The sequence below is a fragment of the Embiotoca jacksoni genome, unplaced genomic scaffold (genome assembly GCF_022577435.1).
Source record: "Embiotoca jacksoni isolate LCO1_2020_lvr unplaced genomic scaffold, fEmbJac1.0.p SCAF_24, whole genome shotgun sequence".
Classification (NCBI taxonomy): Eukaryota; Metazoa; Chordata; class Actinopteri; family Embiotocidae; genus Embiotoca; species Embiotoca jacksoni.
In genome coordinates, this window is record NW_027185375.1 from 3,662,440 (window position 1) to 3,688,048 (window position 25,609).

Sequence of the window (25,609 nt, forward strand, 5' to 3'; positions counted from 1 at the left end):
ATGTTCCTTTTTGATAAAACATATAGTTAGGGCTGGCTCGGGTGGACCTGAACCAACCCTTAGTTATGCTGTTATAGGCCGAGGCCGCTGGGGGACCTTGTTACATGCTGAGCTTCTTTTCTTTCCTCCTACTCTTTAACTGACTCATACCTCACCATCTTTTTCTCTCCCATAGTTTTTGCTTATTGTCTGTTGTCTCCATTCAGTTCCCTCGCTCCCATAGCTTCTGTTCTTTCTTTTGCAGATGTCCCGCCATGGAGCTGCATATCTCTGCATGTCTCTGCCCTGCCTTTGTCGTCTCCACCAACAGTTCTTCTCTTCTATCTCTATGCTGTCCTTTTCTTTCTCTGCTCTCCTCTCACCCCAACCGGTCGAGGCAGATGGCTCCGCCCACCTCTGAGCCTGGATCTGTCGGAGATTTCTTCCTGTTAAGAGGGAGTTTTTTTTCCCTCCTAGCTTATGTGGGAATTGTTGAATTGTTGGGTTTCTCTGTATAATATTGTAACGTCTTGTTGTAAGGACTTTAATGTGTTAAGTGCCATGAAATAACCTGTGTTGTGATTTGGCACTATATAAATAAAATTTGATTTAATTTGATTTGAAACAATGTTTTTTATTCAATATTATGAACAGAACAGAATTTACTGTTATTGATCAATGAAAGTATACAGATGAGAAGAGACAAGCTTCCCTTAGAACTAATTCAATCCCAAGTGTATTACTGTTTAATGAAACCGAGTGTAGCTACTGGGGAAGATGTTTTCTGAGGAATAGATGCATGGCCATGTTGTTTCTATATACTGATGATAATTCATTATATATTGCTTAACAAGAGAAATCTATGTTTTATATATTATGTATTTTTTCTCATTATAATGACAAAAAACATGGCTGAATGAGCCCGAGGTTGAAGTGTCGGGCTCCCTATAAAACAATGTCATGGTTCAACGGTTTGTGCATCATTTTCAGACATCACTGCCAGATTTAATGTGCAGCCTTTGTGTGATTGCCATACACAAATGAGACCATGCTGAAGATAATTGGTTGCTTCTGTTTCACACCAGTGGTCTTGTTAACATTAGCATCCATCAACAATGGCATTTGCCACAAGCCTGTTGCTGACCCTCATTTTTCGATGCATTCAGTTTTCTTGAGGTGGAGAAAAATGTAGGAAGTGATCAGTCCATTATTTTCTGGTGCTATAAAGCAGTGGTTACCAACTGTTTTAGTCTGCGGTACCTTAAAATGACCTGATCTACAAATAAATCCTCACTATTATGGCCTTAGTGTGTCTGGATATAAGTGAACTTTTCATTTTAGATTGCTTTTATTTGACACATTTTTGAGGTTTGAGTTAGTAAAATAATCTCCTATTTCCCAAGATTAAAGCAAAACATAAAGAGAAGGGAGAAAAATGATTAAAAGAACATTTTAAAACATCTGTGTAATTAAACAGCTTTTTCTCCTCTAAACCAATGAGTTAAGATGTCTTGGCAGTCCTTGGCTGAGCCTTGACTCGCAAGTGGAAAATCGTTGCTGTAAAACAGTCAAATGCTGTGAAACTTCTGGCATTCGTTAATCATTAAAGCCTCAAAATTAATGATATATTGATGCCAACTTGTTACATCAGTGTACTCCACCACACCATTTTCTAACTGAAAAGATTACATTGCAGCAGACTGTTACGTCTTATCAACTGAATTAATGCCTCATTGCATAAAAGACACAAGTAATACATGGGGCCGCAATACTGCGTCTTACTCTTCATGATGACTCAGACTGGACAGACGTGTAAGAGTCAATTAACTGTCTTGCTGCATAGAAAATAGCAGTGTTTAACATAAAGAGCCATGTAGCAGACTTATTATCTGCTTGCTAATGAGTGTGAATGCACCTGAGAATCCCCCCTAACAGTATAATTGTCATTGTTAATTGGCTTATTTTAACACTTGCGTGTTGACTGACAATTTTGCCTTGGAAGTTAAATAACGATAGTGTGGCCCTCACTTACAATACCGCAATGAAAATACAACTTTGCAAACTGCTTTTACTTGTACATTAGTCACAGAAAAACTACAACCTTCTCTGACACACCGAGTGGTCATTGAGCCACTGTTTGGCTGTACAATGCCTGTTAGACTTTGTGAAAAGAGCCTCTGAATCATAGTATTTTGTAGCAAAGATTTGATATTTTCAACTGTATTTTACAACGTGACAGCTACCAACTCGTTATGTGTTTAAAATGTACTTTTAGTTTTGTAGCCAGAGTTAACCACCATTTTAAACAATTATATCTACTGACCCTGTTCATTGCTCACACAACCATTGATTAAATGAAGTTTGACATAAAAATTACCATGTAAATGTCTAACAAATCAGTTGTCCCCACTTTTCAGTGTTACACTCATTATGCATAATCCAGCTAAAAAAAAAAAGCTTTTTTACGACCTGTCTGATGGTCTGACTGCACATGTTTTATGTCCGAGTGTAGCGACACGTCACCAAATCTCAGTAATTATGTTTGTGAGTGTAATGTTATCATAATTGTTGACCACACGATGAACATATGCCCTAAATTGTAACAAATCCAAACTATTCTTCAAGAGCAGAATGATTTGTCCATTTGAACTATTGACCGAAAGTGATATTGGTGGATTCAAGGCAGGAAAAGTTCATATAAACTTGTACAGTGTATTTTCTTTTGTTCGTATCAAAATCCAGACTTTTCTCTCTTTCCAGCAAAATACTTCAAAGGGTTTCCTACAGAAAACCCAAGAAAGATTGTGACTTGTCTTCAATATGAAATCCACAAGTGTATCCGTGTGTGTTTGGATATGGCGATTGTTGTTGTTTTTTCACATGCTTTAGAAGATTTGCCGAGCAGTTGTATTGTTCTACGGTAAATCACGTATCAAGTTGTCTCTGTGGTCCACGTTCTGCTGCTGTGTGTGGAAATTGAAATTCAATGCATTACTGCACTGCCAGCAGAGATGTTTTGCTGGTGTAACATCAATGCTGTCTTCTTGTTCATTCTTTCAGCTACAGAATCAACTACTGAGTATGATGTTTGTGCAGCGCTGTGATACCCACCCGCCCCTCCTTGCAGTAGGCCAGCAGCTTGTCTTCCTCCTTGGGGTGGAAGATGAGTGTGTCTGGCGTAAAGGCAATGGACTGCCGCTGAAAGGAGGAACCCTCGTCCGTGCTAATAAACAGCATCTGATCTCGTTCATTAATGGATGAGCCCACGAGCACTACCTGTGAGAGAAGCAGACAGAGGAGGGGGAACGGGAGAAAACAAAAGGTCAGAGGTTGAGCGGTCAAAGGGTAATGTCCTGCAATGTATTCGTCGCTCAGTCAGCAGTTTGTTGAAGACAAACAAAGACGCTCGGCTCCTCATATCAATACTTGTGCATAGTAATTCCCCTGCTTGCACTGAAAATGGATGAATATTAATACATTCATGGCCACGCAGGCACATTTATTCAGGGCCATTCTTTGGGCCATAAGAACTTTCCATCAACCTTACAAGCTTCTTAGACCGTGGCGACACTGTATTGATTATGTATTCAAAGTTGTACGGCTCATAAAGTGAAGGCATTAAACACGGGGCACACCAGGACCTGCCGGCCCACCAATCACAGTTATGGCCTGGACACTAAGGAGGAAGACGACCGGCAGGGGAGATCGATATGAACTAATGAACCAATCACGTTCATTTAGTTGGTGAGAGGCAGCGCATTATTTTCAGCACGGTATTGTATACAACATCTGTTATACTAAATGATCCTTTTCAAATGTTAGTTTTAGTCAACAAAACAATGAAAGTTACTTGCTGACGGCTGTGTTCTTTCTAAACATCCGTTTCAGTCTGTTTTGAAGGTTTTAAATGAGTGGATACAAAGCAGTAAGGAAGACACCAACTGAAAGGCAAAAAGGAATATAACTGATTGCAATAGAGCTGAACAGGGCACCCTGATGATTAATATAACCATTTTCATTAAACCCAATGAGTTAACTCAAGGTTCACTGACAAGGTCCTTTTCTGAGCTTTCAACTTCAGCTTACAGTCTTCCTCAGCAGATTGTGTTTGTGATTTGAACTTTCTTTATCCTTTCTTCATAACCTTTATACTAATGGAAACATGGCAACTGTTAACCAATAGTTTAGTTTAAATGGTTAATAGCCTTCAATGCTTCTAAATACACTGCCTATGAAAATAATAGCTTTCTTAAGAGACCCCATGATGCACATTTGGAGGTGGTGTTGGGGTTCAAACTCACTGTCGGGCTGCCAAAAAGCTTGGACAGGCCCCGGTGATATAATATTAGTCTGACATAAATCACTGATGCTTAATTTCAACAGTATCATAAGTTCTCAGATGTCAGTTTAGAGGGAACACACACCGAATGTTCCTGTAATGTTATCCTTTTCAGGACAGTCAAATCAAAGGAGAATAAGCAATTAAGAGCAGATTACTACTGCAGTATTTTTTTTATTTTTATGTAACAGCCCTTTAATCTGGATGTTTATTGGTTTATTATATGCAACATGTCTTAGTCATGTTTTTTTAATTAATTTAAAAATGTCTCAGATTTCTTATTTTCAAACCCATTCTTGCTCTCTTTTCTCTTTATTCAATTCAATTCATTTCAACTTTATTTATATAGCGCCAAATCACAACACAGGTTATTTCATGGCACTGAACACATTAAAGTCCTTACAGCAAGACTTTACAATATTATACAGAGAAACCCATTATTGGTATAATAAAAGCTTCAACATCACATTTTTACTCACAAAAGCATAAAACCTGCCACACATTGAACTCTCAGCTGTAGCTGAGTCATTTTGTTATTATATGACCGAAATTAAATTAATTTATATTCCTTGAGATACACACGCTAGTGAGGAAGCACACACATCCTCATCAGTATTCTAATCACGACTGCAATTAGGCAGCGCAGGTAGCATGCCTCACATCTTGTACTGTTAAGAGCTTTGTCTGTGTGTGTGTGTGTGTGTGTGTGTGTGTGTGTGTGTGTGTGTGTGTGTGTGTGTGTGTGTGTGTGTGCGCGCGCGTGTGTTTGTGTGTAACTCTTCCCTGAGCAGCATGGTCAATTAAAAGCTCAGCGTTTGTTTGGCATCCAGAGGAAGGCCAACAAAGACGAGCAGTGGAGAGGTGAAGTCAAAAGGAAGGGAGTGAAGAGTGTTTTTTTTCTCCGGGTATCACACGAAAGTGAGCAATACACCCGTCAGAATACCAGTGGAGACTGGGTCGGTGTCACGTTTTGAAAAGCTACATGCATGTAGTCTGTTGTCATTCTCAGAGGTACAAAGAGTGATAAATACCACATAGGGCAGTGGATGATGGTGGACTTTCACCTGAAAACCAACGATTGAGTCCGAGCGACGCGAGAGTCAGTGTGAATTTCTTTAAGTAATGCAAGTATTACATAACGTTACGTATATAAATTACGCAACGTACGTTAAGTAACGTGTGTGACGTATGTGACATTACTTACATATATTCGTGATACCGGGCTGATTTATCTTAGTATGATATTCATTCATCCATTATCTACACCCATCCTGTACAGAGTCACAGGGAGACTGGAGCCCATCCCCGCTGACTTTAGGGGAAAGTGAGGGTAACCCTGAACAGCCCACCAGTTCTTCTTATAATATTCTTTATTTTTATTTATATCAAAAATGCCTGTCTGTTTCTGCTGCTGCCCAGAAAACAGATCCATTAGAAAGCTCATGTTTCAGCACCTTGCTGAAGGACATCTTGACTTTTTCCAGTGGATTTAAGGATTCGGATTCAGTCACAATCGTGCATTTCTACCATCTAAACTGCTGCAGTTCATAACTTTGTAATTATAAGAATTAGGAAATGAAAAGACAATGGTGCCTTCATTAACAAGTCCTACTAATGATAACAAACACGTTTGGCTGCTACCATATAAACCCCTGTGAGACTTTTTATTTAGATTTTTCTTACTGTGGTTTTGCTTCATGTCCTTGTAGGTCAGGAACATCAATCAGGTCAGACATGCCTCTGCCAATATGTCTCTATTTAAAGGACATCACTCAGTTTAACCTAGTTTAGCTCTGACAGCTGGACTTCCTCAGCACACACACACACACACACACGCACGCATGCACGCACGCACACACACACACACGCGCACACACACACACACAGCCCTCACACAGCCCTCACTGACACATGTACAGATCATGAGAGAATGTACAGAAGGACAAAATTATCATTATTATTCCAGCAATTTCTTTTCAAAATGTGACTACTTTTAGATTATATACTATACATAAAAAATAAAAAATAAAAAATTGTTTAGTTTATAAATATTCTTCTTTGAGTTCAGCACATTTTTCAAGTCTGGACTGAAACCCCCCCCCAAAAAACAAAAATCAACAACTAAGTTTTGTTTCACAGCCCTCTGAAAACAGCCTTATTCCGTATCCTTATGTGCAACGAAGACATTAAGGAAGAATTTTGAGCACATTTAGTATTAGTGCCAGACCTACTACATTTCCACTTAATTCACGATATTCAAAATTAAAAAAAATCTTCTGCCTCTCATTTCTTCAAAGATATGGGCTATTCAGTTGCATGATGGTGAATATAGGAGCACACTGAGGACTAAGAGTCATGATTATTTAGTCTCGAGTGTTTTCACCATCCCTCTTGTAATCTGTACTCAAACCCCATGGCTTTGTGGAAGTGTACCACTGACCCATTTTAAAAACCTCTGAAGAATAATCAATAGGTTTTATTTATTGGTTTAGAGAGCTCAGTTGAAAGGAGATACAACCAAAAAGATAAGCATGGCATGTAAAAACACTCTTTCTCAACCTTTTTGAAATTTGACCATTTAAAGACAAGCAATGGATATTTCTGCCCCCCCACCACATTTATCTGATTTTCGCATTTTACTATTTTTAGAGGACCACAAGGGAAAACTGTCCAACATTTCAAAAGAAAATTTAAATGTTACATAGAGTCAGTCATTCAGACATAATAAATCACTTCAAGATTATTTGTTATGGTACTCTTCTTCTCTCCTAAAATTAATTCAAAATTAATTACAGAATCAAGGAAAGTGCTGAGCTGGATTATTATTGATCCCAGCCATTCAAATAATTTAGAAGAAAATACAACAATTGGAGCAGACAGGTTTGTGAAAGGATTCAAGTTTCATTGATTCCTTCACTGCTGCACTCACAGGCTCCTGATGCAGTACCGTAATTTACCAACAAGTGGCACTCTTGTCAAACTGTAAGCTTGACTTTGAGTCTTCGCAAACTGAGCTTGACTCTCCAACTCACAGATAAGACTGTGAACTTTTTGGGGAGGCTTCAAAATAGAGGATTGGAGAGGGCAGGCAGACAATACAATTCCTCTCCTGCAGCACAAGGTATGATCTGCCACTATCAAAGGACTTTGATGCATTCTTCCTTCGTAACGATTTCCTCTGAGTAATAAGTCAAGCTTTGGGAAAGCACAGTGCTGCTATTGTGCGTGGCACATAAAAGCAGCCTCTAAACTTCCTGTGTCTGCTCTGGAGACTGCCGGGGTGTGACACATTAAGGGGACTTACAGAAACAAAACTCAGCTCTTTTTAATCTGCAAAAAGGCTTAAACACCACTGTTGCTGCAGCGCACGCACGATCCGTGTGATGTTTGGTAATCTTTCGATCACAGTCAATCTGACAGAGGAAACTGATCGCAGAAGTCCAGCTGTGTTGACACACATCAGAGAGTATCAGCTCTATAATCTATTATAAAACAGCACAATCGACTAAGCAGCTTAAAATAGTTTATGGAGGAGTGCTGCTATGCAGTGGCGACATGAACGACATGAAGGGAGAATAAGAATGTACATTATCTGTATCGCATGTCACGTTTTTGTAGCAGTTTGAATGGGTTTTAATGCTGCAGGCGAGCGGGGATGTTGAAAGCTTTTCGGGTCATGAGAATGGAGAAAGCTTGTACATGGTACGCACATGACCAAACGTAGCAGCGTCTCAAACACACATGGAGAGCATAAAATATGTACACACTGTACACGTGCACACAGAGATGATATAGGTGCATAAGTGGTGACTATTGAACTGATGATGCCTCAGCATTATACAGGACTATATAGGTTACTCTGCTGTATCATAACATGGAACTTGGGCAAAAGTCAGAATAACTTTACTCCTCCAGTGTGTAATAACTTAAATGGTGCGATTTAGGAATGTGCAGACACTGCTAAAATTTGGATCAGTCAGGCAGTCAGACAGATTAGTAACAAAGCTTTAGGTTAAGTGTTTTAAAAAAAAGAAAACATGAATGAACACAAACGGTGAAATTATTTCCCAAACTGTCTGTTTATGAGCTAACTTTCTGCCTCACTGTTAAACTCCTGAACTTCCCAAACTCCTTTGCTCCAAACACAATTTTTGCACTGGTGCTGTTGTTGTGGAAACGCTGAAGGGTGCGTTCGCTGGCTGGCATACAGGTTTTAAATAATAGAAGATCACTAGAGAAGTCAGCTGGAGAAGTCATAAATCCACCATTACCCACGTAGCTATTCAATCTGCGTATATTCCTATTACCGTTAGCAAAGGAGTTGCTGAAGGATTGTTTTTGTTGTTGTTTTATAGAGACACACGTAATATTGGTACCAATGATTTCTCTGGGAGTAACAGTAATTTATAATATTGACCATGACCACCAATTACCACACAAATAGCCTCGAAATACATCATTTATTTTTCAAATGTTTTTCGAGATAGATACTTATAGCCATTAGCAAATATTCCAATAGCCTAGTATAAGCCCACGTACTGTATATTGGGAAACTTGTTTACACAGCACAGTCTCAGGTCAAAATGTGTCATTTTGGTCCAGAGCACAATAGTATCACAATAACGGCTCTGAAAGTGTGAGATGCCTTTGTCTGAGACTGGGCTGTCAAAGAAAGAGGTCACGTGACGGAGGTAAAAGCGACGGATCGGTTGGGGCTGGCTGGACCGATCAAACACAATAATTTTAAACAGGAGACTGGCGTTGAACTTTGTGAGAAAGCAAAATTTCAAGTGTTTATTTGAAGTTGCGTAAACTTCGGTAATATATTACATGACATACGTAATGTAGGTTGTGAGTAACATTACTTATGTAAGTAATGTACCTGTTTTAACCCAAACCACGACCTGTTCTTAAACATAACCATGTGGTTTTGGTGCATAAAGATAAGGCATCTTGTAAAATGGCAGCAGACTTTGTTGTGGTTGTGATGTGGACACAAGCCAATAAAAAAAAACAGACCAAAAAAAATAAATAAAAACATTTTCACGTCACAATTTGTTAGCTATTTATGTGAAACCAATATGCGGATCAATATAGTGTAGCTATTACACATTTTACACTGTTTACAAACTGTATGACTTCTACTTTCCTAGAACCATTGGACATCATTGTAGTGTGTTGCCATACATCTTCAATTAGTTTGGTAAGCATAATGTTTTCAAAACTGATGGAGAAGATGGATGAAGCTACAAAAATAAGGCCCAAGTTGTAATAAATGAGAATTATCCTTTCTCATAGACATCTGGGTGTACACACATAAACAGACACATGTGTACCAGTAGTTGCTTATAGCGAGCAGCTCCAGGCACAATTGCTTTCCACTCAATTACATATGTAAATTGCTTGGGTTCAGGTTTCCAGTGGGAGAGAGGGTCCCTTGCCACGACAGCTCATTGAGCCGTGATCTGTTGGGAATTAAGACCTGGGAGAGCAGAGCAGCATGGGAATCCAGAGGGAACCACCAGATAGTATAAGGAGTTTAACGGGTTGTGCAGTAAGCTCATTCTAGGGCCGGTCATCAAACCTCCACCGTTTTTGGTACGAACTTAGGTGTCCGTAGGACAGACTATTTAATTTAAAGAACAAAACAATGACTTTAAATGTCTAGTACATTTTAAATGTTTGGTTATTGTTTGATCAGACTGTTGAGGATTTGAGTCACAAATTATTAAATGGTGAATGGTCTGCACACCTTTAAAGCACCTTTTTACCAAGTCAGTCGACAAAAGTGCTTCACAATTTTTGCCACCCACTCACACACACATTCACACACCAGCGGTGGCAGAGCTGCCATGGACGGTGCTCCCTCTGCCATCAGGAGCAACTTAGAGTTCAGTGTCTTCCCCAAAGACAGTTCGGCATGTGCAATGGTGGAACCGGGGGATTTGGTGCCATGCATGTAAAAGCTTGAAACTTCAACATGTACTTTAGAAATAATGATCAGACAAAAATACTTTTTAATTAAGAAGGATAAGGGTCCTCCTCAGTTAGCTTCACAAATTCATCTGAAAAAGATTCTCATCAGATCATAACTTTGTTTATTTATTAGTAAAACATAGTTGTCAGGAAAGAGTGCAAGGTACAGTTCATCTCACATTGCCTTGCTGCAATGGCTTGCATTTGGGCTAAACTGGGACTTCATTTGAATGAATAAATAAGTCAGATAATGATTGAATACCTTGGTTGAAGTTATCTCTGTAGGGGGGTTGGACAAACAAACTGGGAGGCCTCCATTGAAGTCAGGCCTAATTTTACAGATTTGAGGCTGAGAGTTTTCTCTATTTGGAACATTAACATGTTTAACTTCTTTATGAAACAAGTGGCGATGCTTTCTTAAAACACAATTTTTTAAATTCTGTTTTAAATCTCTATTGCTCTACAACAACCGACTAGACCTTGATTTGAGTTCTGAAGGTCAAGATACACATTTCAAACTCTTCTGGTTGGGCTGAATATCAATCATATTTTATTGACAGAGCTGGAGGCATAGTGGGCTTTTCTGATACTATCAAGTCTTATATTTTCTTGTAAAACTTTATTACTTAACATCTCTGACAGTTTTAATAATTCTAATCTTTTCCATTGCAGTCTCACTTCAGGTTTGTTGAAGTGACAAACACTTTAATCAAGTGAGACTGAATGTCACTGAATTAAGTCAAGACCTAAAACAAGGTGATACACGATGTTGGATGTATCTTGCATTTGTTGTCCTTGCTCAGTAAAATCAATTTAAGATTTGAAGACGTAACCAACGCCCAAACAATTGTTCAGAGCCCTGTGCTTCACTGCACTGCTGTCTTCGTCACCTCTCTGAAGGTGAGGTGAGAAATGATGTCCATTTGGTTGGTACAGAGAATCAGGGATGCGAACATGAGCAACATGTCCTGCGAGGTGTTGGATACAGGTAGATGAGAGGTCTGAGAGAGTTCTCGGCCACCTTGCACAGCGCAAATGCATTAGCTGGAGGCGTTCTCGTGCATTATACATATTAGTTTCCTCCCTGGCTGCTGCATTTATATTACGGAGGAGGTGACTGGCAAACACGTCCGGCTCCAGCAAAATCCCACATCCTGGTTCAAATTCAGAGGAAAACACACACACACACACACACACACACACACACACACACACACACACACACACACACACACACACTCACTCACACACGGGATGAACTTCTGCACACGACTCTAAGCAAAAAGCTCATTAAAAATGTTGCATTCACAGACGTACTTAGACAAATTCAAGTTTTCAGTTTTAGAATTGTACATTTTTCCTTTTTTATTATTTTTTAATTTTTAATTTACAGACGTCTTGCTCGTTAACTTAAATCACCTCCATAACCATAACTTTATTAGCTTTGGTATGGGTGTTATATAATGCTAATAAAGCACATTTGACCAATTTTCAATTGAACTCAGGGGGAAGAAATTGGCAGATTCAGAGCGTGTGTGTGGTAACTCTCGGACTGACACAGCGAAGAATGGTGGGGTTTCTATGTGTGTGTGGTATGTAACTGTCTGCCCCAGATTCAGCCCTGTTATCAACTCGCTACTCCCTCCATCTGAAGGCCCCCAAAGCGCAGAGATTGTGACTGACAAGGGCTCGGATACTCTCTTCTCTCTCTTTGTGTCTTTTTTTTTCTCCTCCAGCCACTGTTCTAAAGCAGCTCCTGCACCAATTTTGAATGAATTTTTTTTTAACATGTACAAAAAAGCAGATGCATACGGTGTGTGATTGTGTGTGGTGTGCATTTTGTGTGACTGGTTAACTTGGCTCTATGAAACACACTGGTTTCCCAAACCACAGACAAATAAAGACATACCATTGTATGCCTGACAAAACACAATGAGCAAAGAAACAAGGATTTCTTTTGGCAGATCAATTGCCTTCAAAATCATTTTCTCAGGATGCAGAAGCTGCAGTTGTCCTTGCATAATTCTGACGGGAATGCAACCAGAATAAATTATCTAAAAAAATTAAATATGCTTTTTCAGCTCCCTTATACATTTAAATTGACCAGCTACTATATATTAATCTATAAGTTAGCGAGAAACTTCCAGTTTGGAGTTGGTATCTGTAGCTTCACCAAGCAAATCTAATCTCATGGCTCATTTACTAGTTTTGATCATGGGATTGTAAGGAGACATTTGCAAAATATTGTTTCAAATGGGGCAAGCTTGACTTTCTTCTTCCAAAGTATGTACGTATGTACGTAATAGGAAGAGGCAGTATACCAGCTCTAAATTGACCACAAACACATCTTTATTAATAGATTTTAAAGTACATAATTTTCAGTAAGCTTATATGTTGTTGTATCGCATATAGCCTCTCTGCTATCCATTGCCTGCATGGCGACATGAAGTTTCTACCTATAACTTCACCCTGTGTCTGTATCATAAAGTTGGAGTATCTGTGAACAATTATGAAGTCCTGGATGGCCTGGTTATGGACAGTTTCACGCCTTCACCCGAGGTTTACAACATGTGGAATGCCATTACAAAGGTTAAGTCATTCACTCATTATTTATGGATCAGATATGAGAAAAAAACGAAAAAAAAACTGTGTTGCCTGGTCTTTATCCCCTTCCAGCACACATTTGTTTTGACTTTTCAGTATGACGACTAATGCAGACCATCTGAACCTTCAGTAATGTCTAACCTGAGAGTTGTAGGGTGTCGATACCAAGCGTGAGATTCAGTTGCCGTTTTTTTTTCTCGTGTACTATATCATAGCTGATGATAACTGATGTCATACCTTGGACATAAAGATGACTATCATGATATATATATATATATATATATATTTACATTCTCTTTCAATTTCTGAAAACATCCAAACAACTATCGGTCAAAAAGCCAGACATGTCCATAAACATGTTATCTTCCACTTTTAGGCCCTAGCAAATACAAGACCACCAGTATGATTTATACCATTATTCTTTTACATTCTAGTGTCTGGTATCTGACTCCTCCTTCCCAATGGCAGCATGGAAGTCATGAAAGACGGCAAGCTGTGATTGGTCAGTGACAAGTAGGTGGTCTGTCATGTCTTGACTAAATCAATGAAATACTTTATGATCTGTATTTGCCTTGTCTGACACATTGAGCATAAAATTAGTCCAACATTTTGTGTAGTCTAACCCAAGATTGCCTTCTAGAAAAGGACAGTAGAGAATATGAATAAAAATTCTTAATCACTTAGCATTTACAGCTGCTTACTTAATGTGTTATTGCAAGAATTACTTTATCATTGCCATTTTAACACTAGCTGACTCACTATTACACTTAATATTACCTGCAGAGTTAATCCCTTAGATAGTTGTGCTTATAGTGGCATATAACTGATTAGAAAATAATTTATTAAACATAAATGAAGACATTACATACAACTTTTAAACCCTCTGTAAATTTCACCTCATTTGAAAGAGGTATTAGTATAAAAACAACTACAATGTAGCCTATCACTTCCTCCATCACTGTCAGTGCTCCTTGATCTATTCTTCCACATCTTTACATTTTCCCTGACTGCCTTCTGTTTTACTCAGCCGTCTCCAGCCTTTCTCCATCACTGTCCCTGTCTTTGATGAACCTCTTTATCTTCATCGCTCTCGTGATATTGCCTCCTCCTCCCTCTGAGCCTCTCTCTAGCTGTCGATGATAGACAGCGGGTCTACGCTCTCCATTAGAGGATGGAGACAATGATCAGACCTCGGGAAAGCTCTCTCTCCTTTTTTAATTACATTCCTCTGTCAAGTAAAAAGAGGAGAAGAGAATGAGAGGGAGGAAAGGAAGAGAGAAACCTCTGAGCAATTATTCTAGACTTAATTACATAAAGTAAAAAAAAAAATTAAAAAAAAACTCCCGGCCTGAAGCTGTGTGTTTGACACAGAAGTAGAGTCTACACCTGAAGGACTATTCTCTATTACTGACGGCTGCCATTCAGGTGTCAACCGCCTACACACACACCACTGGGAGCATTCATCTCCACGACAACTCTATTCCAGTACAGGGAAACAGTATTATAATGCCAGAGTTATAAACAAGTGATATGAATTGAAATTGAGAATCTGCTCTATATTTATTCACAGATGAAATATGTGACTGTCAATGTATGTCAATATCTAATTTCAGATGTAAATGAGCTATTTCATTAATTCAGAGTCAAAAGGTCTCATAATTAACTGAAATGGATGGAATAATCTAATTCAGAATTCACTTTTAGTACCAAACGGCTACTATTAATCACTGAATCTCTATGAAGTTATGAGAGAATTCTGGATTCTGTTTGGTCTCGCCTAAACTAGTTTTGCTTTGCACAAAAGGAAGCAGAGGGTGTTTAACTCTGTTCAACTCTGAACACCGTCTCTAAGTTTCAGCTATGAACTCAGACAGCCTGTCCAGCAAATGTATTTTGGCTCGACATGGGTCATGATTTTCAAATAGTTATTCAATTATAAAATATCGAATAGTTTATGTGACTAACATCGTGTCTTAAAAATAGATATTTCCTCGTCTGAAAAGTGAGACCAATGGAATATGAAGAGCAATACGACTGAGTGCTGCTCCTAAAAGCCTCTGGCTCCATAGACTCCCAGTCAAATTCTCTTATAAAATATAAAGTCCAAAATCTTTTCACACAAGTCATTATGGTGTCAACAGCCAAATCCACTCCTACTTATTATTTTTCTGGTGGACCATCTGGAAATAATCCGTTATTTATTAGATATTAGGCAACACAATGCAGTAAGTTTGGGGGCATGTCTGTTTGATTGACAGGCCTGTGGTGCAGCCAGGTTTCCGCTGTAAGTGGTCTTCTGGTTTTCTCTGGTGTTCCCAGTCAGACGTAGTCAGATTCATCGCTTGCTTCTCTTGTTTGCCGCTTGGTTACTACCAAGTGCCTTCAAAACATGTGTGGTGCTAAGAGACTAGATGCTATAGGAGAAACATTCAAAGACTACCACAGCTCTAAAAAAATGTCTTTGTGAAGCTCCCTCATAAATTAAACAAAAAGGAGGTGCAATAAAAACTTCACATCATAAGTCTGCCAAACCTCTGCATGGTCTCATTAGAGCGAAGCAACCAGCAGACAGTTCATCCACACATCAACAATCAATGGCTCGCTTTGTCACCAGGTAAAATAAGTTTGATGTTAAGCCTTGCTCACATCAAAGATTTGTGACAGGACAAAACTGCAGCAATGAGAAACTGATGGTGTTGCCTGAAACTCGTCAAATTGCAAGTGGTAGTTTTAGAAAGTAAGGCACGATAGTTGGAGTTTTTCTGATTAAGAGAAACCAATTACTCTAAAAGTTGGAAATGCTTGTCTGCAGATACATGAACAACATCTAAATTCCTGATGGTTGCCGGAGTGAGAAACACACAAGTAATAAAACAAAGTAGTGAACCAGTTATGTGGACTGGAAAAGGAAATCAAGGGCCCCTTTTTAAAACCAGGCTTGGGAGAGGAGCTCGCAGCACCTGCTGGCCAACCTTGAATCCAACATACACTGAGTGCAGGTACAGGGCTGTAAACCCTAGCTAGGACTACCTTTCAGTATGTGGAGTAAATCATTTCCATATTATTGATATAAATCCTTAAAAATACCAAACAAAATAGTAATCAAATCAGATATGTACTGCACTAAATTGTGCTGACATACCAAAAGTGAACTGAAACCAGTTGATCACACACTGTACGCTATACATAATACATTCATGATTTGAAATATTACTTCTGACTTTAATAGAGCAACAGTCTCGACAGAGTATCTATTAGACTTTTGGAAGGCTTTACTAATGTATTGTTTACTGCCTTTAAAGCATCAAGTCATTCAACAATTCTGAAATCGTTGATTGTTTCCACACAGAAAATCGGGGCTCTTTGGCACTGCTGTAAATACAACATTTTGAATTCAAACCAAATGTTTGAATTCAAATGCAAAGAAGATGAGTTGTTTTAATATTTACTGGCTATGGAGTCATCATCAAATTACCTTATTTACTCTTTAATAACATTTTGGTCCAAGTACAAAACCCTGTGGAACTCCATGACAAAGTTTTGTTTGCATGGAGTCATCGATGGCATGAACATATGAAAATCTATCTGATAAATATGATTCAAACCTTTTTCCTTTTCTTTCAATCTAAATGACCTATTTCAGTCTCTGTATTAAAATTATGTGATCCATGGTGACAAATGCAGCACTTACATCGAACACATTCTCATCCACGATGATTTGCTCAATTTCTATCTATCCAGTGTCGTGTGTTTTTTTCTCGTGTGGAAGATTGTTTTGCACTCACCACTTAAGTTGTTGATCAAATCATTTTTGATTGCTTCGTAAGTAGGAGTATTGATTAGTGTAACATCATTGTACAAAGTGTATAAACTAAGAAAAGCTGGACTGTGTGTCAATCATGAGTCAGCATTAGACATTAGGAATTGTAACTGCATGTTGCTCACTGAATCCGTGGTCCGGATTCTGTGGGATGTTAGATACAACCCATTGTTTCAGCACACAGGCAGCAGCGGTAGGAGACTAAATGATTGGAAAATAATTAGTGTGTAGTCCACTGTACATTGTGCCATAGAGCAGCAGCTGATGAGGAAGCAAGCATTGTCAAATATAGTGAAGAAGACTCACGGTAGACACATGACAGCAGATGTGGATTCAAATTCCAGAACTGATACAGTTTAAAAGGGAGTTATTGGCACTTGTACTTCAGTTGCTCTCTGAGAAAACTCGGTTTATTGAAACCCTTGATTTATAATAAATCTACATTGCATCAGACTCCAAAGACTGTTTGATTGTGACGACTTTGAGTGGTGTGAAGGGACAAAACCATCCAGTGTCCGGTGAAGAGTTTTCACCACACTAGCTTGTATCAATTTCAAGATGACATCTATAAAAACCTTTTAAAATGAAGATACATTTAAAACTGCTTCATCCTGGTTGAGCCGCACTGGAGCATATCCCAGCATGCGTTGGGCAGTGGTATGTAAACTCTGACCAGGTTGTGTGTCTATCCCAATGCATATTACATTAATACATAAACAGACACCCTCATTCCCGCTCAGCCTCAGTCAGGCGTTGGATTCGACCTGAGGTGACTCTCCAAAACCACTGAGCCACCCCGGGTTCATTCATCCATCCATTATCTATACCCACTTTATCCTGAACAGGGTCACGGAGGGGCTGGAGCCTATCGCAGCTCACATTGGGCGAAGGCAGGGTACACCCTGGACAGACCCCCAGTCCATCACAGGGCCACATTGAGACAGATGGAAACTAAGAACATTCATGCTCTCATTCACACCTAAGGGCAATTTCTAGAACCACCAATTAACCTGAGATGCATGTCTTTGGATGGTGGGAGGAAGCTGGAGTACCCGAAGAGAACCCACGCAGGCACAGGGAGAACATGCAAACTCCACACAGAAAGGCCCAGGCCCGGAATCGAACCCAGAACCTTTTTACTGTGAGGCGACAATGCTAAGCACTGCACCCCCATGCCGCCTACCGGGTTCGTTCACTCCTGTTTAATTTCAAAGACACCAAAAACAACTCCGCAAACTCATAAGCAAAACTAATACAGCAACAAGAAATAATTCCACTCCCAGTTTTTCATTACTGCAATCATTTGGGAACACTGCAAGAGATGAGATAAGATTGAAGGCGGCCTTCTCATTTCCAATTTACGCGTGTTTCATCTTTAAAAAGTTGGTCTTGCTTATCTTTGTAGGACGTGTTCATTTCAGTAATGGATGATTCAAGCCAACAGACAAATCAAAGCAAATCAAAACTTTATAATAACATATATGGTGATAAAACTGAAAACAGTAACTTAACACTGATAAAACTAAGAAAATGCCAACTACGGTAAAAATGTGATCAACATTGGCATTGTTTTTAATTTCTGTGACTGAAATTACATTTTTAGAAGGTCGCAGAGTCACTGAAGAGTTGCAGTTGATAAGTTTTAGAACAGGTTTAACAACATCAGTGTCACTGACTCATTGTTTTAAGGTTGTTACTTTTTACTCTCTACAGTTTTGTTTAGGCAGAAGTGAAGATACAACCTTTTGGAAAAAAATTATGTTTTAGAGTTTTTAAAATCTCACTCTTACAATAAGGACAAGAAGGCTAATTGTATTTCAAAATACTCCAAAGGGTCAAGCCCAAGGTTGCTCGGGTTGACTGTAAATTAGCTTAGCTGTTGATTCAAATTCCAAAGTTTTTTTTCAGGTAGAAACTTCCAAAAATAGCATTAAAAGGCTTCATCAACGTGATACTTCTGTTTATGAGCCACACAGCATTCAACACAAACATGGGAGCGGGCCAGTAAAGTCTCTGGTGAGAAAATGAAAGAGAAAGTGAGGGAGCAACTGATCAGACTTTGACAGTGACATGAAATGTGACCAATTTGTCGGCAGCTGCACCGCTGAGGTTAATCAGCTGACCATCCCAACCTGCCACTGCCACAGACGCTTAGGAGTGCATCCAGACAGCAGACGAGAGACACTCACAGAGAGAGAGCTGCTTTGACCTTCCACACGAGGTAAAAAACACACAACACTGGACAGATAGAAATTGAGCAAATCATCGTGGATGAGAATGTGTTCGATGTTAGTTTTGGCACCATGGATTTTGTAGCAACAGCAGCGGCAGATGAGATCCTGAATAACTGAGAGGAGATCAGCACAACTGTGGGAAGTGACTGGCAGACAATAAGCACAAGAGAAATGTGTAATAAACAAGAGACTTGATCACAAGACAACATAAAACTTGTAGAACAAAATGTAATGTAGAACATTAACATGAACATAACCCTAGCATTGTTGCTCACTGCATATTTATGCACAGCAAATTAGATTATATATTAAACTGGATTTAGGTCTTATACACAGTATTAATGTTGTTTCATTGTGGGTAGACACAAATATAGCATATTACTGATCTTTAACTATTCTATAATGTCATTATTAGTGAAAAAAATAAAACCTTAAATCACAAAAATTGGAATCAAAATTAAGTCATGTTTGTTGCTGCCTGACAAATATCAGTTCATTCGTTTTCCTTTTAGCTCCTTTTAGGCCCTTTTAGGTCTTCACCATCTCCAGATAAACATATCAGACTCTTCAGCTGCGAAATGTTTTTCCTATATTTGCGAACAAGTTGATAATTTTGTCTGTCAGCTACTTGTTGCTTGATGGTAGTGTGCAATAATTTTATGTGAGCTTCTTGGCTGAAAACAAATATTAAGAACCAAAACAATAAATTCAAAATGGATAAAACTTTAGTAAAGCTGAGGGGAACTGTAGTCGGATGATCATTCTCTGCGGATCAGTCACCACAAGTGACACTTGTATATCCGTCTAATTAATATAATTAATGTCGATGAAGTAAAAAAAAAAAAAAAAAAAGGATATGGTGCCAGAGTAAGAGAAATTGAGACCCAAAGACTGAGAGACAGCAGAGAGACAAAGAGGGAAATGGCAGCTTACAGTAGACGGACCTCCGTGCTGCCCCTGACCGACACAATTAAAAGCATTATGCTGCCAAGACCCTCTCATGCAACACACACTCTGCCAGGCCTGCCCTGTCCGCTCCGCCTGGCAGAATTCAATTACCACTTATCACCAGTGACAGGGAGCATCGCTCTGACTGGCATACATATCCCTGCTGCTGGACACACACATTCACCAGCGCACACACACGTGAAACCCAGCTAGATGAAAGCAGAGCCAGACACGCATACAGTAAATCCCAGCATGCATCAGTGTACAGTGTGGAACCACAGTCAACACAGACTGACTCTGACTTTCACTTATTAACACAACAAAATAGGTATTTTGTGTCTTCCAAGTTGGCCCACGTGACCGTTAAATGAACGGACACATATTATTGTTTATTTTTCACCAGACATCTTTACAGTTAAGGTGGGATCATAGTCAGGTTTAAAAAGTAAACCAATCGTGAACTTTGGGAGATAAAAGGTTGCAAACTGTGTTTCCTGGTGTTCTGCAAAACAACATGTAAACATACATCCTCCGTTTTGAATTTTTAACTAAAACTATGATAATAAGCCCAAATATTACACCCATTCAGATGAAGTGACTGTTGATTATCTTACAAGATATGACAAGACGTATCAGACATGTGACATTGTACAAAGTAAAAGTCTGCTTAGGGAGGAGGTTTGTTGGAACGAAGACAGGATGTTTATCCAGGAGAGTGGTGTCTGAGTCCATGATAAGGGAAAGTCAAGGTAGGTTTCTTTTACGTAACCCAAATCATGATTTTTTTTTTTTCCAACCCTAACCAAGTACAAGTAGTTTTTTGTGCCTAACACTAAACAAATGATGTACATGTCACATTTGACCTAACCCATCTTTTCCTCATCATAATCACGTCGTTTTTGCTGAATAAACACAAGGCTCACGGCACCTTGTGCTTCTATATCTGTGTGCCTAAACTTGACCGAACCTTAACTGCAGAATTTTTGGATCAAACAGCTTCATTTTTCAGCCATTTACATTTTCCTGTTTACTTCTGGAGGGCAGTTACGTACGTCAGATCATTTCAAGCTTAGATCATTAATACTTACAGCATCAGTAATACATAACTATCATATTACTTCCCCAGATCAACAGTGGACACTTTCCTCCTCGGAAAAGAGCCCTGAGTGAAATCATAAAACATGACCATGCAAATATTCCCTTCTGAGGAAGCTGGTTTGTGAATTATTCATATTTGCATGTTATTTCCATTATTACTCATCACTTATTGCTTCATTGCTCTCATATGGGGTGAAACTTCCTTTGAAAGCTAAACAAAACAGTAATCAGCTGAGTGCATTTATATGTCAAATCAATGGCTTTGCTAAACAATAAAGTTGTAGTGGCTGTTGACAAAGTTTTACCACTCAGCAAGTCATTTTCCAAGAACCTCAACAATATCTCAGCTACTTCAGGTACTAATTGCTCTTTTCTACCACAAGGTCAATCATCCATGCTACAGAGAGCTATCAGGATGAAATGACCACAGCTCTCGATATGTGAAGCACATTGTTGGTCACCTGATGCATTTTCCGAGGGTCGAAACCACACAGCATGCTCCTCACTTCAAATTCAATCAGAGCTGAACCTTGCGAACCTGAAATGGGCTTAAACAAAAACACAAGGGTGGATAATGATCTTAATTGCTGCAGAGAGGTTTGATACAGCATCCGTGGGAACAAAAACCCATTAGCTCAATCATTTCACAACAGTGTTGCAGGGCACTTGCGTGGTGGAGATAATTGATTTGAACAGATATGGAGTATTTAATTGGCTGGCTGACAGTGTTTTGGGAAATTTGACAAGAAGTGGGTTTTTTTAATGAGGAAAAAGAGATTTCTCAGCAGTATGAAGAGATTTTGTGTGATGCAAATCTACATTTTTTTTTTCTTTTCTCCTGCTTTAGGCAGTTGAAATACAAGTAGAACTGAGGACTATGGAGTAGAGGCTGACAAGTCATACACTCAACACATTTTCTTCCTAGGAATCAGACTTCACAATGGAGTTATTTTATTACCATCTCTCTCACAATGAATGTCTTTATGTTTTCTGTCTTATCCCTTCCTTTCTATTTTGTTTACTCAAATTCTGATTGAGTTTACTTCTTCGTGCACTCTGTACAGCCTTTCTTAAACAATAATGTTTTGATTTCTCTATAATTTGATATGGTTGAGACAAGACAACTATCAAAGTAAACATCGGAGCCACATTTATGTGTTCGGTGGCTCAAAGGTGTGAGTGAGGTGTGGGCTCCTGTGGGCCCCCTGATTCCTCTTGCTCTACTACCACACATAGCTCTCATGAAGCTTTAAGCATGACGTTCAATCAATCTGGCTTTACCTCCGGTTTCCAGACCGTAATTACAGTGAAGAAGACTGAAGCTGTCAGCAATAAATAGTCTGGTGGAGCCAGGCAACCTCTTTAAGGCATAGGTTCAAAAATGAGCGTAAATTGAAAGAACTGTCATTTGATCCTGATCATTTCAGTTCATGTCTGCTTTAATGGGGCAAATAAAAAACATGCACTTGTTAATCATCCTACTTTGGGATGAAGGAAGTTACTGAAGTTAACTGAAACTAATCAAATTACCACAAACCAGACTGAGGACCTTTGGGGTCACAGGGAGACTGAGATTCAGCAGGCAATTCAACTCTCGTAGTAATTCAGGCTTATCATTAGTTCTAAGTTAATAGGAATTTAAGGCAGACTTGTTTTATGTCTGTTATTTGTTAGTGATGTCCAAAAATGTGCTTTGCTACTAACTCATTGTTCCAATCTATTATTGGAATTTATCTATGTTGAATTATACAATTCCCTGCACACAAATATATTTGTATTAATGTTGTGTTGACTTTCTGCCCACTGACTAAAATACTCTCTCGATCAGGGGTGTCAAACATGCGGCCCGCGGGCCGGATCCGGCCCGCCAGGGGGTCCAGCTCGGCCCGCTGGATGACTTTGCCAAGTGTGAAAATTACAGATAGACATAAATTGCATTTCTATGAGGATATGGAGGTTTATGAGTACAAACGTTTTGTCACTTTTTTAATCGATCCAGTAATTGCTTCAAAAACAGCGTAAATGTGATGTCTGCTCCGGAAGCAGCAGCTCGCTGTGAGGACGTCTGTAGAGGAGATCCCAGGCTGATAAACAGTGGACTGATGTCTGAGTTTTTGGTCTTTATGTTTCTAGTTTATTGTAGAAAGACCTTAAAATAGGGTTTATCATCCAAAAACCTTCACCAATGATTTAAACATAGAGAAATATTGTCGTTATTATGCTATGATTTTACTGGTCTGGCCCACTTGAGATCAAAGTGGGCAGTATGTGGCCCCTTAACTAAAATGAGTTTGACACCCCCGCTCTAGATGATGCAGCAATTGATTGGAATTAATTAATTGGAAAAGTACCAAATTGAACACTGTGTCTATTTTCTCTGTAATTAGTACCAAATTATATAGTTCTTTCCAGGGGACTTCACAGGAAGCTATTAAGACATCACTGCCCAGTGAAGTAAAGAATGATTGAATTGTGTGGCGCTCCGTTTTGCTTTGATGAGGTTTGATTGACAGTGATGTTTTCCTGACAAAATAAGCCAACAACCCAACGACTGCTTTGGTTCAGCAGGTTAACGGGTTCAAATATATTATTCTAGAAGTCAATATTTGAACATGTCATTCACAGATTAGCCAAAACATTATTATGGCCACTGACAGAGTATCCCGTAACAAGGGTGCATGTCAAAATGTAAGAGGTATTATATGGTAAGTGAGCAGTCAGTTTTTCTAATCAATGTGTTGGATGCTACAGAAACGGGCAGGTGTAAAGACCAAAGCAACTCTTACAAGGGCCAATATGGAACAACCAGACGTCTAGGTCGAAGCATCTCTGAAATGGCAAGGCAGTGGTCTGATGAGGGACAAACCATGACCCAGCTGCAGGATATTGGGTGTTGTGCTGGAACAAGTCTGATCTGCGGCGGCTCAAACTCTCAATTTACAGGACTTAAAGGATCTGCTGCTGAACTCTTGGTGCCAGATACAACAGAGCACCTTCAGAGGTTGTGTAGAGACACATAGTCAGCGGGTCGGAGCTGTTTCTGGAACAAGGTGTAGGACCAATAGAATATTCGACAGAGTGGTCACAATATTTTGTCTCATCAGTAGATTTCCAAAAGGAGTGTGCACACTCTATCCACCAAAGACTAAATTATAGAAAAATAATTTTGGATAAAGATAAATTTGTCAAACTATTGTTTCAAAATGAAGTGAGTGATTTCATGCACAAAACAAATGTAGAAATCTGCCAGATAATACTGTGTTAAGTAGGATTTTATCTCTTTTAGTAGGAAAGCAGACATGTGCAGATTGGGGAGGTGTTTGCTGTGGGCGGAGTCAAATGTTTGACCCTACCCACATTGAGCATCGCCCTCCACCCCATTTCCAGTTCAAAATGCAGTTGGACTATGCAAAATTTTGATTAATCCTCCCACTGATAAACCGGCAGGATGCTTTTATTTTGAAAGGTACAGGAACGTCACACTCCGTGCTCAATATTGCCCACATTGAGCACCGCACCGATCTGCACGCTGCAGTCAGGGTCTTTAAGGGTTTTTAATATCTTCTCTGTTTTTGTGAAACTGACTGAAAGCAGACAAAGCAATGTCAGCACACTTGACAGTTGGCATTAATCAATAGTGGAGAAAGAGGGCACTAAAAACAAAAAGATGAAACCAATGCAGACCAGTCTTTTTTCCTTTGATTTAAAAGCAAGATGTAGTTAAGATGTTGAATCGCTAGAGCAGTGTTACAGAAGTCCATCAGACTGGATGCAGACATATGCTTTTCTATTTCTGTTACAACGATTTCCAATTCATAGGACTATCTCCAAATTTGAGCTCATATCACCTCAAAGAGCTCAATTGTTGTTTTTTTTTACCTTAGAGCCAGACATTTTACAAAAATTAAAAAGTGGATGGGGAATGTGAGGCTCACTTCAATTTTGTCCCTCAGCTTCTGGAAAATGTTCCACATATACTTGACCTCAACTCATAAACCTATTTCTTATATCCTGAACAGGCTGAAATTTGGAATGGGATTTGTGAACGAGCAAGAGGAAAAAGTGACTTTGACATACCATAGAGTGGATTTAACAGGCAGGGAAGAAGCAGACATTCAAGTCAGGTGACATAATGAATGCTTCTTTAAAGTGTCACACCGGACACCTGCTCTACCATAAACACATCCTGAGTTTGGACTTACAAGAATGTGTGGAAAATATCAGATAAAACCCAAGAATTCAAGTTCATGGTCTCACTGTTCACTCTCTGGAAGGATGTAAGACCAGAACATGAGACGTAAAGTTCACTGACATCCTATAGTGCATGAATACATATATTTATCATTGTGGAATAAAGTCTGGATCCCACATTCAGTTTGAGTATTTCACACCCATAAAACGGAACATTCCATTGCTCTCTAAAGTACGTTAATGTGAAAACGCCAGCTTCATATTTTATTGCTGATGAGGAAAACTGACATTTTGGACTATTTCATATACTGTATACCTACTCCAGACATTGTTGTGGTTGTGTGGCAGGAAAGTTAAGAAAGCAACTTTATGCTGCTTCATCTACTTGGTGTTTAGACCCAGTGTTGCTGTATATTGGCA

General features: G+C 39.1%; 1 protein-coding gene across 7 annotated transcripts in view; it reads right to left on the bottom strand.

The window, feature by feature from the left end:
• sorcs2 (sortilin-related VPS10 domain containing receptor 2) overlaps positions 1-25,609 on the bottom strand; it is a 333,105-nt gene that overhangs the window by 76,001 nt on the left and 231,495 nt on the right. For all 7 annotated transcript variants that reach the window (XM_069159112.1, XM_069159110.1, XM_069159109.1 and 4 more), the window contains exon 4: positions 3,091-3,255. In XM_069159112.1, the coding sequence (XP_069015213.1) occupies positions 3,091-3,255 (165 nt within the window). The remainder of the gene's footprint in view (positions 1-3,090; positions 3,256-25,609) is intronic.